The sequence below is a fragment of the Asterias amurensis genome, chromosome 2 (genome assembly GCF_032118995.1).
Source record: "Asterias amurensis chromosome 2, ASM3211899v1".
NCBI classification, from domain to species: Eukaryota; Metazoa; Echinodermata; class Asteroidea; order Forcipulatida; family Asteriidae; genus Asterias; species Asterias amurensis.
In genome coordinates, this window is record NC_092649.1 from 15,811,352 (window position 1) to 15,828,487 (window position 17,136).

The 17,136-nt window shown below is 38.3% G+C and overlaps 1 protein-coding gene across 2 annotated transcripts; it reads right to left on the bottom strand.

Moving 5' to 3' along the window:
* Positions 1–808: 808 nt before the first annotated feature.
* On the bottom strand, positions 809–17,129 carry LOC139954210 (uncharacterized). Of its 2 annotated transcripts, XR_011788065.1 has the most exons (8): positions 16,977–17,129; positions 13,927–14,008; positions 12,138–12,308; positions 10,491–10,584; positions 8,715–9,189; positions 6,999–7,133; positions 2,979–6,484; positions 809–2,785 (listed from the first exon to the last, which is right to left on the bottom strand). XR_011788065.1 is itself a non-coding variant. In XM_071953928.1 (7 exons), the coding sequence occupies exons 1-7, from the start codon at positions 17,038–17,040 to the stop codon at positions 5,562–5,564; spliced, it is 1,944 nt and encodes a 647-aa protein (XP_071810029.1). In that variant the 5' UTR covers positions 17,041–17,129; the 3' UTR covers positions 811–5,561. The 2 variants fall into 2 exon arrangements, 1 of the variants encoding a protein (XP_071810029.1); XM_071953928.1 differs by having other exon boundaries at positions 811–6,484.
* Positions 17,130–17,136: the final 7 nt, after the last annotated feature.

The following is a 17,136-nucleotide window of genomic DNA, read 5'->3' on the forward strand; positions in this document are numbered from 1 at the left end:
TGTGACAAAGCAAGGATGTACTCGCTTTGCTTTCGTGTGCAAAACTAATGGGGACGGCACTACAATGAGATAAACCCTTGCCTCAAGGGATTCACAAACGGGTGTTGGCTTACAGAAGGACCCTTGTGGGACCCTGACAACAGAACAAAGGACCCTACAAGGAAAACTCAATAAGAACAATGGACCGCACAAGACAATCTCAATGCGAGACTTTCCAACGCTAGGTGGCAGCAGACTAACCAGGTAAATTTCCATTGCTTACGTAGTTCTGAACATGCGCATAACTCTGAGAACAATGGCTTTATCCGGTAAGTCTGCTGCCACCTATAGTCCCAGAAAGTCTCCTATACATAGTAATAGACCACACATTGAAGTTCTATAGAAAAGGGGACAATGTAAGTTATCACACAAGCGCGAGTGGAATACGGAAAAATATAGCGCTTCTGCGTCCCATATCCAACGAGGCCGAAGGCCGAGTTGGATATGGAACGCAGACGCGCTATATTTTTCGTATTTCCACGAGCACGCGTGTGATAACGTATTTATCTTCAAGCAAACTTGGCGCGTGACATAGAACACACAAGACACATGGTAGTGATATTAGCCGTGCAATATAGGTTTTTATCACCACTCCATTCTGCCAATCTGATTGGAGGATTAGCGCGTACTTGAAGATAAAGGTTTTTATCACCACTCCATTCTGCCAATTTGATTGGAGGATTAGAGCGTACTTGAAGATAATTAGTTTTATCAATGCAGGACCCACAAACATCCGTAAGGATGTGTGTGTGAGTGAGTAGGTACATGTATACACATTCAAACTGAGGACCTATAACAAAAGAGGACAATAGAGTTCATGGTTTGGGACAATCGGGAGAAAAAACTGCATTAGGGCATATCAAATTTTGTACATTCAAGAAAAGCAAATATATATATCAATCAAAGACAAAAACACTTTTCAAACAGTTTCCATTTTTTATAAACACAAAAATTGATTTATTCTCTAAACAGTAAAACTATAAAAGAAAAAACCTAAAACCAAACGGACATCTACACATGACAGTGGATTTGATATACATGTACATGTAGCCTTGCATTTCTGCCTATCCCATTTATTGGTATGCCTTTTTTTCAAGGTGTCATTACAGTATTAATTTTAAGCCTTTTCAAAGCTCTGGTTCCTTGCCACATTGTGAGACATAAAACAGTCACAACCAGAAACAAACTAAAGCCAGGAGCATAGTTCCTACGAATGCGAAGCAAATTTGATGTAAATTCGACGTCACAACTCTATTTTTGCAGCAAATTACAACTCTGTTTATGCAGCAAATTGATGGTGTTACCGCAAACTCTTCTTTATCTTATTTCCACAATGCAAAATTTCAAATCCTACTAAGCAAATTATTTGTTGCAAATTTGTGACGTCAACATTCATTTGCCTTCGCAGGAAGTATGAACCAAGCTCATGGCACAATGTTATAGAGTTGCTGTTCACAGCTACAAGCTGACAAGTAGCATTGAACAAGTGACAACTAACTTTTAAACAAAGGTTAGAGACTTGTAAAATTTTCCCATTTTCATAATAAGGAATCTAGCAAATGAAAATAAGCAATCTTAAAACTGCATTTGACCTTTTCAACCATCTTTAACTATTGAAGGGTAAAAGCAGCAATCTAAATAGTGACAGTTTCTTTACATTTTTAAAGTAGACTATGGGCTTAATTTCATGGAGGTGTTCTAGCACAAAAACTGGCTCGGCACAAAAACTGTTTGTACGAAAATATGGTTACCAGCCAAAATGGCATTTCACATGTACAATATGTGACTGGTACCCTGCTATTTTTTGCTTAGCAGAAAACTTTTAGGACAATATTTCCTGCTTAAGCATCTCTAAGAAATTGGGCCCAGTTTTGATGGGTCCATAAATGAAAAGGCTGGAGCTTAGCAAATCATAGTATTTGGGAAATAGACTTGATATTGTTGGAAAACACTTGTGGAACAAAAAGACTAAATAATATGCTAGTTGCTAGGGTATGCTCTGCATAATTGAGTTTCTGTGTTTCAGACTTTTTGAAGCCGCATCAGGGCACAATTTCATAGAGCTGCTTTAGCACAAAAATAAGCTAAGCAAAACAAAATTATGCCAACCAGAATAAAGTTACCAGCCAAAATACCATGTCACATGTACACTTTGTGACTGGTATCCAGCTACCTATTGCTAAGCAGGGTTTCTTAAGCAGTTTTTTTCTGGGCCCTTCTAAAAATGTTTTGCAACTCTTTTTTTGGTCACCGTTTATTTCATTATAAAAATCTGAGACACCGATCTAAATCTGTTAAGAATACAATCTGATTCATAACAGTATTGATTTCATCAAAATTCTTTGAATGGTATTTTTTGGTCATTTATAATTGAGTGTAATAATCTACATACATGTGAAGTGCTTTATTGCCCATGAACCATGTAAGTAAAAAATACACTGACGAGTTCCATTTGTTGTCTAGATAACACAAAATAACAAATAAAAAGAAAAAAATCCTAGGCTTATAAAAATGAGTTCTTTTTTAACTGACTTCCCACTGTCACCATGTCTGTCATGTTCTGTGTGTAATATGGATAAAAAACATACTTGTTCATAATAAGGGGTCCGACTGGTTGCCAGCTGTGCAAGTTTACACCCTGGTTTGTTGACACTGATGGAAAAGGGAAGTTTAAAATGGCCGCATTATCATCATACTTCAGTTATCTTTGCTTGAATCACTGTTCCCCAGTATGATAAAAGTTGGCCTGGAATTTCACAGGGGGCCACGGATGCCATGACCTGTGTTGCCCTGGTCTTGGTCTCTGCCTTGGTGCCCCTTCAAAAGTTTCACATAGGCTTCAAGATTTTCCAGAGGAATTGCCTTTTTCAATATAAAAATGGCCTTGCCCTTTCAAAGATGAAATTCCAGGCCTGACAAAAGAGTAATTACATGTTGGCATTACAAGGAAACACTTAGCTACACCTTCTCTGCTTCACTATGCTTGGAGGGGAGAATGCACATTTTGAAAAATTCAAAAAATAAATAATAGATTTTCAAAATTAAAAAGGCTGGCGTATTATACTACTGTACAGGCCGAACCATTTTAGGTCTTCACTTTTGCTCAACATACACATGGCGGGAAGGCTTTACTTAGTATCAACATCATTGGTCACAGAAGCCCATAAAAAACAGAGGCAGAAAACAACATTGTTACAAGACATAAAAAAACCGGATTGGAATTACTTAGCACTTTATATTTTCCTTTTCTAACAATGACCTTCAGAGCCTCAAGTTCGGTGTACCCGTAGTTAATCAAGTTACATGGAGTAACTCAGGTTTTGCGGACAAAATCACCCACCGCCCCTTTCTTATAAAAAACTCAAATACACACGACAGGAAGGCATCAATTAGTGTCGTCATCATTGGTCACAAATGTCTGTGTTCATAAAAAAAAACTATAAAAAGAAACTTGGTGCTTTTGCGTTCCAGTAATGGCGGATAACAGCACTGTAACAGGACATCAACGAATAGATTGGAATAGCCAGTTTCCTCTTATCCATAGAGTTATATTATAAAAACTAGAGGGCGCACTGGTGATGTTGCTTGCACAAACGCGACAAGACCGCAAGGAGACACGCGCGCCATTCTGTACGCGTGTTGAGTATGAAGTACACGTTGGAGTTTGTGTTTATTGAACGCCACGCGATGCTGTTTTGTCAACTTACAAAATGGCCGCGCAAACACACCCTGTGCGATGCCCTTTTGTCAACTTAGAAAATGGCCGCATGCGCGCATGCCGGGGTCGCGTATATAGGCCAGTGCGCCCTCTACAATGTAGTTCTTATATACAACTCTTTGATGTAGTTTGACAAAGATGCAATACTGACAATGAAGAGTCAAGTTTTACAAACAGCTTCACATAAAAGATGAAGAAAATGCTGCCATCGGGAACACCATGTGCATTTTTCACTAATTGGTTCACAATTTTATTTTATTTTAAATATTTTTTTTTTTGGGGGGGTACAGTATCAGCAATAATTCCTTACTGTATTATTTTGCCAGCTTAGGATGTGTGCATTTGCATATTGAATCAGTTTTCTAAAGCAACCTTGGAACTTCTTCAAATGAGCTTCTTGTACCTCAGTAGTAATTGCTGGGTGCATTTGTGACCTGTGCCCATAAACTTACTGCCCACTTAGATAATGGCCGACAAACATACAATATACCATGGCAGGTAAAGCCAACATGTTTCTTACAGGCCTAATGCTGAAATGTTCATGACTACAAGTTACCACAGTATAAAAAAACAAAATTGACAAAACATTGTTGTTCTAGAAACAAAATACAGCACCTCTCAAAAACAGCTTAGAGATATGATCAAAATTACACATTTCAGACATGAACATTATTCACAGACGTACATAGTTTGTTCTAAACGTTAAGTGTCTCTCTAAAAGCAAATTCTCTGAAAATTTCAACAATAATCAGATTTCTGATGATAATAATATGCACCTTTATCAGGCTGAATGTAATTAATTGCCTAGCACTTCATTTCTTCCTTTTTTTAAGTGCTTATTTTAAATATGTACAGATAAATTACACATAAACATTGTACACAATGCCCTGCAGTTTTTTTTGTCTTTCACAACACGTAACAAATGGTAAGTGAACAAAATTGTCTCACAATTTCCATTTTGCTTGAACAAAACAAAAACAAGTATTTAAAACTCCAATGGAAAAAATTTGACATCAATTACAAAGTATTTTACAAATACTCTATTTTCTCCAACTTGCAATCTACAAAAACGAAAACATTACCTCTTTGCAGTGTTTTACAAAACTATTTTGCATGTGGTACAAAAAAGCGCATCAGCATGTTCACAAAACAGGGCCCAATTTCATGGCTCTGCTAACGGCCGAATTCTGCCCTTACAATCACCATTCTCCGCTTGCACAGCAAGCACCGAATATCTACGCTAGCCTTGTAAGCGTAGAATGCCTAGTAACATGGGAGTACACACGCGCCAGAAATACGCTTGACGTAAGCACAGATTCTTTGCTTACGGTAAGCAGAGCCATTAAAATGGGCCCTGATCACACCTTTGACTTAGATAGAGTTGTGACTGGACAGCATTTATGAGTAGCTTTAAACTATGAATGGGGTTTCTCGTGTTTGGCACATACAAAGGAACTGTCTAAAAACTGGACGATAAACTTTGATATTTCCTGATAAGAAGAATACATGGCAATTACGATCAATTTAACTCATGTACTGATAACATTGGGGATACAAAAACGAGCGATTTGGTTTGCCAGTAGATACTGTGTGCCATGCGGGAAAGGAAACAAGACTATAAAGTACAAAACAATCCATATGATTGTAAAATAGATCCAAAAAAACTTGACTCCTACCATGCCCAAATACAGCTCGAAACAGCCATGTGCACATTCTTCAGGCATCTGTATGCAACCAAAACCACCATCATCATTTAAAATATCTTTGTTGTTAAAAAAAAATACATTTAATTTGAGTGTTTGGATCAATCCTGTTCCATTGGAGTGGTTTCACTGACATTGTTAAGCCCAGAGTCCACCTCAGATTGGTCTGCAGCCTCCTGACTCTTGTTCTTCTCATCCTTTTCCGATGGTTCTGTGGTCATGGCCTCGGAGGAACATGTAGATGCTGAAACTGTAGATGTCCCTGGTGTTGAGGCCCCACTGGTTGAAACATTCATCTCAGAGGTGGATTGGTCAACGATGGATGTTTCAGTGCTTGAGGCTGTAGGGTCTAACGCCTCCGCTGTTGTTGCCTCAGTAGACGACGTCTCAGAGGTACATGCCTCAGAGGTAACTGCCTGAGAGGTAGCTGCCTCAGAGGTAGTCGCCTCAGGTGCAACTGCCTCAGATGTAGCCGCCTCGGAGGTAACTGCCTGAGAGGTAGCCGCCTCAGAGGTAGTCAGCTCAGACGGACTTGCCTCAGAGGTAGCCGGCTCAGAGATAGCCGGCTCAGAGGTAGCCACCTCAGAGGTAACTGCCTCAGACGTAAATGCCTCAGAGGTAGCCGGCTCAGAGCTAGCCGGCTCAGAGGTAGCTGCCTCAGAGGTAGCCATCTCAGAGGTTACCGCCTCCGCGGTAGCAGCATCCGAGGTAGCCGCGTCAGAGGTAACCACCTCAGAGTTTGAGGTTTCAGGTGGAGACTCTCCCTCCATAGGAGTACCCTCCTCCTCCTGTCCGTCTGTTCTTGTGTCACTAGATTCTACAGCGGCAGAACTGATTGATGGAGGTGGTGGGGGTGGAGGGGGTGGGGAAGACTGCTGTTCTCTTCCCAGTGCTGGTGGGCTAATACTGTAATGACTTTGGTCTGGTTGGGGCATTGAACTGGGCCCTGAGGTTGATTTGTCTTCATCTCTTGGTGGTGGAGCTGCTGCTGCTGAGCATGATGAGGAATCCACTGTGTCTTGTACTAAAAGAAAATGCCATATAAATGTTCAAACAAACTGTTATATATAAGCCAATAAACATTATATCCATATTGGTTGAGTGTTATGTAAGAGCTCCAATAGTTGGCTTTTAAATTTAGGTTGAAAACAAATGAAATTAAACATTTGCTATCCTTATTTCAGTTACAGGCCTGGAATTTCATCTAGGAAAGGGCGATGCCCTTTCATTTTGTAAAGTGCACTTTTCCATTAAACAAATCTATGAGAAACTTTTAAAGGGGCACCAAGGCCAAGAAGAAGACCAGCGCAACTGAGGCTAAAATTCCAGGCTTGTTAAGTACCAGTCACCAGCGTATACACTAAAAACTATAGAAAACATGGTCAGGCAACAGTAACTTTGTAGTGCAGAGTGTGTAATCGTGCTTTTGATAATCTGTGGTTTTTGATAATGAATAATTCTAAGCTTATTGATAGAACAAGATCAACTGGCGAACAAATCGACTAATCACTTGTTTATTGACTGAGAATAAAACAAACCTTTTTTGTCTGGTGTTGTAACCTCTCGATGTAACGTGTTAAAGAAACCAGTGGTAGGAGGTAAGGCTGAATCTGGTGAGCTACCACCGCTATCGGCACTGTCCATGGAGGAACAGCTATCTTGATCAACATCTCCTGCATTGACAAAACAAAGCGTCAATCACTTTCAATTAATCTCACTTTAATTGCTTATTGCTGTATCTTTGAATGTTTTTACCTAATTAATGTGCATTATTGTACTTTTTATCTATAAGAAACTAAGAAACTAAATAATATAAATACATATAAAATATAAATCTCCAAATCAGACAACAACCGTACATCAATAACTAACTGTGTGAGAGTGGATTGCGCTACATAAACCACACAAAACAAAGAAAAACTATCAATTCCAAGTGCTCGGTTTCTTTAAGTTACAAAACTCACAGGAGTGGTAAAAATTCCCATTGAAAACATAAAATAATTACGGTAAATATTTTGCATCTGGACACAAGTGCAATGAACCTCAGTGTATAGCCTAGACTACAAATACTAATCAATAAATAAATAAATAATTAATACACAAGTACCCGCAAGTTTTAATACTATTATTTATAGTAAATCTTAAGAACAATGCTATTATGTAGTAGGTGCTTCAGATGGCCCTTGCGCTGTATCAATCACTGTACTAGTATGATGCTAAGACACCACACAAAGTATGATGCTAAGACACCATACGCAGTATCATGAGAGTCGATATCACACATTGACTTCAACTCCAAAAAGCAACATCATCATAAGCTTCCACAAGACTTAAAAATTCCAAAAGTATGAACCCGGCTTTACGTCATCGAATCAAGACCGATCCATTAAGTTCCGCCCCATTGCGTATTGACCAATCGCAGTCCATTGAACAACCAAAGTCTGACACTATACAGTCCAATGTGCATTCGCGTATGCTTGGCGCGCGCAGCAGTGTTGAACAGAATGCATAATGCCATTGAAAGGCTCACGTGTTCTTGCTCACACGTGCGCCGTGGGCGGAGCCTAAGGGATCGGTGTATTGGTGGCTACAGCTATGGCTACCATATTCTGGCCGGTAAACTGTTACTGTTGAGCAAACAGTTGGTTATCCTTCAACAAGTGTGTGCGCTAGAGAAGATCTGTGAAACAAAACCCTCCTGCGAGAGGTGAGCTGGAATTTGGAAAAACCCCAAACTCAAAATGATTAAAGTAAAACAGGAACCACTACCCAAACTACAGGCTCATCAGTGACGATACAGTGATTAAACTGTATACACCACCACAGGAGAGTTTCAAGATGTGAAGATCTGGACCCAGTTTCATAGAGCTGCTTAAGCACAAAAAGATGCTAAGCACAACAAAAGTATGCCTACTACATGTATAATAAGGTTACCAGGCAAAATGCCAAGTCACGTTTAGAATTTGTGACTGGTATCCTGCTCATTACTGCCAAGCAGGGATTTTTAAGCACTATTTTCTGCTTTAAAGCAGCCTTATGAAATTGGGTCCTCTTCTCAAAAGATTCTCAAGACCATAAATTACATGTATTGTACTTGTACATGGCCACTTCTTGACTAATCTTGAAAAATATGTTGACTCTGTCCAGCATAAATTAAATCAACTTAGTTCTCATTAATTAAATCAATGATTTTAATCACATTCCAAACCAACAATAGGTATTTTGTACTACATTGTACTTATTCTACAACGCACCTTTATTTCCGTCACTGTCGTCCGAATCAACGACACCTGTCCTGCTTTCAACTTCCATCATTTTACAAGCCTCAGCTTCATTGTGCTCCGACGTCTCTTTAATGTCCTTAACTGGTAAACTGTCATCACTGCTACTAGTTCTTTCACTGGTATCCATTGCAGGTTTGGATACCGAGGCATTGGCATAATGCCTCGTGGAATCAACGTCTTGTTCACTGGCAGCAGGGGAACAAACGACGGCATCATTTGGTGGCTTGGGGACTAGGGAAGAACTGGCTGTGTTTCCGTTGGTGTGGTTGGTTTCATCCGATGGCGGGGTGGTCTCGACTGGCTGGGATTCACTAGACACTGTACTTGCTGTTTGGGTGTGGGTATCAGAGGGTATCCCGTTCATCAGAAGGGTTGTATTCCGTACCTCACAGGAATGGGTGATGCGTTTCCCGGCTGGCGTTATGGTGCTTACAACCTGGACATTCTGCAAACATACAATGTAGACCACAATCAAGATTAATAACAATAATAGTAATAATAATATGAATGATACTTAAACAGCGCAGTTTCCATACTAAAAATTATCAAATGAGCTAACAATTAAATGATTATGATGTAAACAAAAACAAGATTCATTTCAATTTAATTAATTAAAGTTTCTTGAATGTTCAATTAAAAAAATACACAACAGTAGTTAAACAGACTAAAATCTATGTGTTTTTAAAAATAACAATTTTAAACAAACAAAATTTGTAAAACTAAAAAGATAAAACCTAAAGGCGATTAAAAAAGGGGAGACCAAACACATTGAAACAAATTTTAAGATTTAACACATAAAGCATTGTTCTGAAAAAAAGGTGAATACATGTAAGAGGCCACACACAAAAATATAAGAGCAAATAATGCAATTGTCTGGACATCACTTGGCAGGGCTAACAACAATATAAGAAGGGGAACAAACATTACAAAGGCCAGGTTAGATAAAAGTATTACTATAGGTTTTCTCGGTCAAATCCAGCAAATGAGCAGCCAATTTCTTTTTCATGCGTACGAAATAAAGCTGTTTTGCCTCTCCAGTTGTGACTGTGTTTCAAATTCAGAATTCGGCCATTCAATTTTGTTTTGAGTCGAGTCAAATTCCTATAGCACTATGATAAGTTTAGTGTATCGTCATTCTTTTTCGAGACACAGACGCCTCCAGAAGCGACTGCGAATTTGAATGCTGCTTTGATGAATTGTTAAATTGAATTGTTATTTTGTTAAATCGAATGACGCAACATTACATTTGACTAATCATAAAACGAAGTCGAATGACCCTTTTCAGTAGCATTCTATTTCGTGCGAAATAGAAAAGCTTGGTGGTTAAATTGGCTGCTCTTTTTCCTAAATTAGCCGAGAAAACCTATTTTAAAATAAGAATATCAAAGCACAGCAACAATCTTCATGCTTTTTTGCTGGCCAAAGGCATCTCCCCTGCAGCTTCGCACCCACAACAACATGCAGTTCATTCATCCCCTAATAATAAAGTATTCGCATATCCGTTGGATCGAGGTGATGGATACCACTATGGGGATGGCAGCGCTGTAAGAAACACAAGGCCTAAGAAATAAATATTCACACCGATAGAGCACCTTCGGCCAATCGAAAAGCGGAAATCAGCCAATCATAAACATTTTAAGAATAAACAAACTAAAAGAAAACAGAAGAAGATCAATTTAATTTAAATATTCTTCACAAAATATTTATCAAGTAAAACATCTCGAAACAATAACAGGGCTGCATTACCTTTTCCACGCCTCTCATGAACTTGTCACTCCTTTGGTAATACCGCTTAGGATGCGTCAGTAGTTCACAAAGCCGTTGCATGGTAAATGGAGCACTGGTTTGAAGAAGAAACAAACAAGAAACACACATAATCATTGCATTGTTCGGACTTGAGTGATTGTTGATTTGGCAGATATAAAAATGAATGTTCTACAACATATTGGTATAAATTGGTAAATTTTATTAACATAATCACATACATTGTAGTGACCAAAACTGGTTGAAAATTTACAAGACAAAAACATCACAGTCTGACAAGTCAACAATTTTAAGAAATAATTATAAATTGGAAAATACCCAGTAAAAATGTTAAGATACAAGAACAAGAAAAAGTAAATTAAATACACATTGCAAGTAGATTTGTCTGCCTCAAATCGGTAAAAAGTCTCCTAAATCAAACTTTTAACTCTAAAAACAGGGGGGAAAGTAGATGAGGGAAAATCAGTTGTCAGAGTGGGAGATAATAGTTCATACATGTAGTTGATGATTACCACAAGCAGGAGAAGAAAAACAAACCATGTATATACCAACTAGAGTGCTAACTATTTGACTCATGATTCTAAATATTTAACTCACTATATTGTTTTCACCCTCCAGAGAGCAGACGTGCTTGTATAGCATGTGCATGCTTGAGGAACATTTACCAGCAAAAAATGAAAGCATGAAAGGCAGTGGACACTATTGGTAATTACTCAAAATAATTATCATCATAAAACCTTTCTTGGTTACGAGTAATGGGGAGAGGTTGATAGTATAAAACATTGTGAGAAACAGCTCCCTCTGAAGTGACGTAGTTTTCGAGAGAGAAGTAATTTTCTACGAATTTGATTTCAAGACCTCAAGTTTAGAACTTGAGGTCTCGAAATCAAGCATCAGAAAGCACACAACTTCGCGTGACAAGGGTGTTTTTTCTTTCATTATTATCTCGCAACTTCTATGACCGATTGAGCTCAAATTTTCACAGGTTTGTTATTTTATGTATATGTTGAGATACACCAAGTGAGAAGACTGGTCTTTGACATTTACCAATAGTGTCCACTGTCTTTAATAATAATAATTAGAACGACAACTTATAAAGCGCACAAATCCATCGAAGTATTCATGGTGTAAAAAACAAACAATAACAAACACCTATATAATAACCAAAATCAAGCTAAGAAGAAATCAATGTGGTAGAGAAGTATAAAATACAATCTAAAAAAAACATTGAAGTGTTACTTGGTGATGTACAGTATAAAAATCACAACAAGTAATTGTGAACTTAATTTCAACTCGAGTTACAATGCTCCAAGGTTTGCCGTGTGGCAAACTCAGTTGAAAATATAACCAATGAGACTTTATTAAAGACTCATTATTAAAGCCACACATGGTTTTCTGGATAAAATAATAATAATAATAATGAATATATATGAATTGTGCAATATCCACATCACAAGGTGCTCAAATCGCAAGAAAAGAAAACCAGCATCAATGTAGAATTTGTTGTTAGAATAGAGAAACGCACAAGAAAAAAAAAGGAACAGTATAAAGATAGGGGCCTATAGGGAAAGAAAAGAAAGAAAACATACTTGACACACCACATCGTCTCTAAGAGCTCACATGACTTACCTGTTGAATGCATTGAGTGAACGCATGAGTCTCTCTCTCATATCATCAAACTTGACATTCTCCACGTTAGGAAGCATTGGGACCTCCTCACAAGGGTTGGTCTGGATATATTCTTGTATGACATTCTCAAGCTTGGTGACTACAAGAGGCTTGAGCTTACACCATGGAAATCTGTGAATAGTAATAATAATGATAATAATAATAATACTAATAATAATAATAATGAATAATAATGATAAAACAGCTTTAACATGTATTTAACGCCCTTAACCCAAAAGAGTCTCGAGGCACTTGAAGTTACAAATTTAACCAAGTTTAGGAAAATATGGAACCATTTTTAGCCACATACAATAACACTACAAATGGATGGAAACTACAACCAGTCGACTAGCCCAAGAAGGCTAGTCAACTTGCCATTGTACTACTGGTTTAATAAGGATTTGGGCTTGATAGGGCCAGTGGAACAAACAAAAATGTTCACTTTGATGCCAGCATGATCTTGGCAAGAGAAACAGCATGTCCTTCTTCACAAATTCCAAGTCTCTACCCTACATGTACATGTAGCTGGTCTCTACCTGTAATGTAGCTGGACACTATTTCAATTAAATTAAAACTCACATTTATTTCCATGCTTCATGAAAACAGTTCACAGGAATAACAATAGTTTATAAAGAAGTAACCAATAAACAAAGCTCTTTGACGAGGCAGAGAAATGGAGGCATCATCTAGAAGCCTGAGGTTTGTGGTTAGATGGACAGACAAACCTAACATACATGTAACAGGCATGCAACTGCCCGTAGAAAAAAAAAAGAGGAAAATTTTCAAAGGCACAACGCAAGTGCTGAGCGAGGCAGCCGAAACGCCCCGGGACATGATACCCACAATGGTACCCTAGAAATTGTTGAGGTTTATTATGCTCTTAGGTGCATTGTTAGCATGTACTAGGCTTATTTTACATGATTGTAGTTGTACACTGTTAATGCCAGGCATATATTAGCAAAAAAAAAAAAAAAAACGAGAACAAAATTAAAAAAAAAAAAAACGCGGAAATCCGCAGAAACGCGGAAGAATTGCATGCCTGATGTAATTATTATATTATAAATACGAACAAGAACAAACGGACAGACAATTAGAACAAAGACAGAAAAGATGAAGATAACAATGATGAGAATAATAATATTGACAATGTATTGATGGCTTGCACAGCAAATTAGAGCATAAGTGACGCCAAGCGTATGCAGCTTAGCAGCCTAACATTTGTACATGAACACGTAGCAAGCTTGTATTGACTAAAAAATCTTACATCTATTTATTGCACTACATGTATTTACATGCTTTTCAAATACAACATTCAACTGAAGAGGGCACTGTGCATCAAAAGTACATTTTCAACAGTTAGCCCGGTACGAGACTACTTAGTTCCAAGTAATTTTGAAAATGTTACAAATTTGAGAATGATCAAAATCGCTTGAGAAGATTAAAAAGAAAATAGAAAACATTTAAACCTGTTCAAGTTTCAGAAACAATTTTAAATTAAGTCTGAAATGGGTAAACATCTTGTTGTCCCTTGGTGGTGTCTGTCATCATCAAGCGGCCATCTTAGAGGAAAAAATGGTGGCGTAATAATCGCACAGATTTGTACTCGTGGTGCACAGGATTGGCCAATGATCAACCTTCAACCTGCTCAAATGACATGATGCGCATTCATAAGGTCTATTTGGTGGGAGTTCAGACTACACAAGAGCTGGCACTCCACTTTTTGCGGGATGAGCTTGTCATTTATACTTACAATGGTTCACCGTTGCGAGCTATCCTACATAGTAGCTCTTCCAGTTCTTTAGGAATCTCTTTTGATGGCTTGCGTTCAAATGCTGGGTGGGGGAAAAGGAAAAGACTGAATAAAACAACAAACAAACTGTGCAGCATGCTTTGACCAAAATATAAGAAGTTTGGTCAAAGCATGCTGAATTGAAAACAAGGTCCTTTTTTTTATAAATTGAAGTAGTATTTGTTTAATTTTTCATAAATTCTTAATGCAAGCCCTACTCTATTTTTTCTAAACTTTACTTTAAAAAAATATATGAGTAGGATGGGTTAACAGAACATTTGCACAAAATTCAACCGTTAAATATGTGAACAAGAGTCATATACATCTAAATCACTTTCAAACTGTGGAAAAAAATTGTATTTTTAACTGTAAAAAAGGTGTTTTTTACCCCGAATTCAGTAACGATGGAAATATTCGCCATGTTGTCTTTCGACGCACTTGGACGATTCTATTACACCGCAGGGGGCGGGGTAATTTCTGAGGGCTGAGTTTTATTTATTCGTTTTGGTTTTAGCTGCTGATTTTTTCTTTCTTGTTAGTAACTAAGCCACCACTCTGGAATTCGAAGTTATAAGGGGAAAGTTAAATATAATATTGTTTTAAACTCCATGAAAAACATTTTTAAAAAGGTAAATAATCATCTTGCATATTGTATTACCCCTGCGGCATAATAGAATCGTCCAAGTGCGTCGAAAGACAACATGGCGGATATTACTGTTCGTTACTAAATTCGGGTAAAAAAACACCTTTTTTACAATTAAAAATACAATTTTTTCAACAGTTTGAAAATGATTTGGGTGCATATGACTCTTGTGCATATATTTAACGGTTGACTTTTGTTCAAATGTTCTGTTAAAGTGCATTTAAAAATTGTTGTCGTGAGTTGTCGTGAGGGGTCGTGAGTTGTCGGTATTTAGTGCGACCCCACATGAAAGCAAATGAAGGCCGGTCACTTCTGTCAGACTCAGAGTCAGACAATTGGGGTAAGAAGTGACTTGGCTACGAAATGACTTGGGTATGAAGTGACTTGGGTACTCCTAGAACTATTTCGGTTTCGTCCGGCTATCGTCTATCTATACACAGGGTACCAGTATGTACACGGCTGTGTGCAAAACTGTGCGAGCTTCGTGGTTCCGTGTATGTTTTGTACACAAATCACGGATCGTACTCGCCCTCTCGTGACGCATTCTCGCAAAACGAGGTCGGGTAATTTTCAATTATTGTTGGCAGAGGAGTAACACGTACAGTAGATAGGGAATCCGAAATTACGGTAAGAATTTATCATTTTTAACAATTTTTGAGATGCGGAGTGGATTCTCTAGTCGCAGCATTACAAGTTGATATATCAAAGGACACATAGAGCCTAATTTTGGCGAGATTAAAAAAAAAAAAAAGAGAGATTTCTGATTCCAAAATTCATTGAACCATGGGTCGTTAAACGCGTGAAAGATGGTCGTCTATTAGTTGCGATAACGTAACCCTCCTGCCGACGGCGTAGCCGGAGGGTTACGAGTCGCTTCAATCGAAAAACTGCGAAATGGTCAAACGCGTACAATTTCAACAGCTAGTCAACAGATTTGCTCAATTTTTTCCCCTTTTGAAAATCATGACTTAAATTCTAAGAACACGACCTTAATCCTCAATATCTAATGAATAACATTCAACACACTATTGAGAAAGTATTTTGAACTAAAGTACAAAAACTTCCCAGATCCCCAAGCGAAACAGTCCCAGGTTCTATTTTGAACCTATCGCTTCGCCATTTTGTGACTTCCCGATGTTCATTGCTGTTAGACTAAACCATTCTGTAAAAGGGGTGTTATAAGGCAGCGCGGCAGTGCGTGTGCGCTGTCCGTTTACTATGCCCGCTGTTCACTCACTTAAAGCAATGCCGCACTGCAGCACCCCTTGTAACACCCCTTTTACAGAATGGTTTAGTCAAACTCGGCTGCGGCTCGGTCGGCTGGTACCTGCGGTTGGGTTCAGCGCTTGGGGCTGCGCATGGTAACCAGCGACAGGTTCAAAAATAGAACCTGGGAAATTTGTGACTGTTTCGCTCCCGGAATCTGGTAAGTTTTTGTCCTTTTTTTTCAAAATATTTTCTCAATTGTGTTTTTGAATCTTATTCATTAGACATTGAGGATTACGTTCGTGTTCATAGAATTTGTGTCATTATTTTTTCAAGTGGTAAAAAATGAGCAAATCTGTTGACTAAAATATTTCGCTGTTTTTCGATTGAAGCGACTCGTAACCCTCCGGCTCCGCCGTCGGCAGGAGGGTTACGTTATCGCAACTAGTCGTCTATGAGGTTACGGGAGATGATAGCCAGACGAAACCGAAATAGTTCTAGGAGTATGACTTGGGTACCACAATTTGGGTATGAAGTGACTTGGGTACGAAGTGACTTGGGTACAAAGTGACCGACATCGACCGCCATCTTCCTTCCTTCCTTCCTGTGAAGTGCAGCCTCGCATATGTGAGGATAAATGCACTGCGTGTTTGCGCATCGCTTTGTAAGGGGTGTTTTTGTAAGTGAGTGGAGGGAGACTTTGCTGGGGGCGAGTTGACTGGCATTCCTATTAAAAGAGAAAATGTTTCTGTATCCTGCCGTCACTTTTTCATTCATTTATTTATTAACAAAAACAATAAATATGAAATAAACTAGCATCTATAAATGGAACAGGCCTATTCCTTTTTGAAAAAATGAAAGGAAGAATGAACATCATGAATGAGTGAAAAGGTGGTGGCCGGCAGGAGGAAACGGAGTTTTCCACGAGTGGCAACTTTCAGTTAAAAAATCTCAAGTGTGTCGCCGATCACCATAATTGTGAATATCGCACAAGGTCATTTAACAAAAATCAAATCTACTGTAAGTGTAGTAACATAAACATTTTCATTTAACAAACGAAATTGAAATACTCAATCACATCATCATCATGGAGAAATAAGATTCATTCAAAAATTATATCTTATCATTCAGATTATAAATTTAAAAAGTCAGAAATTCTCACCATTAAGGGCGTCCAAATAGTTTTCCATATTCTCCCCCATTTCAGCGGGCGTTTTGGCCAACATATCTTGAGCTACAAAACGATAAACTAACCTAAAATCGCGGTCACACTACGCCGTCTTAAAAATTTTGACGATTTTGCGGCCTCAGTGGTCAGTCTG

Excerpts from the sequence above, each read along its gene's own strand:
- LOC139954210 (XM_071953928.1), bottom strand. The coding sequence starts at position 17,040 with ATGTTGGCCAAAACGCCCGCTGAAATGGGGGAGAATATGGAAAACTAT. Across the intron at positions 9,190-10,490 it reads TCATGAGAGGCGTGGAAAAG|AATGTCCAGGTTGTAAGCAC; the intron begins GTAATGCAGCCC and ends GTATGTTTGCAG. Across the intron at positions 7,134-8,714 it reads CGACAGTGACGGAAATAAAG|GAGATGTTGATCAAGATAGC; the intron begins GTGCGTTGTAGA and ends TTGTCAATGCAG.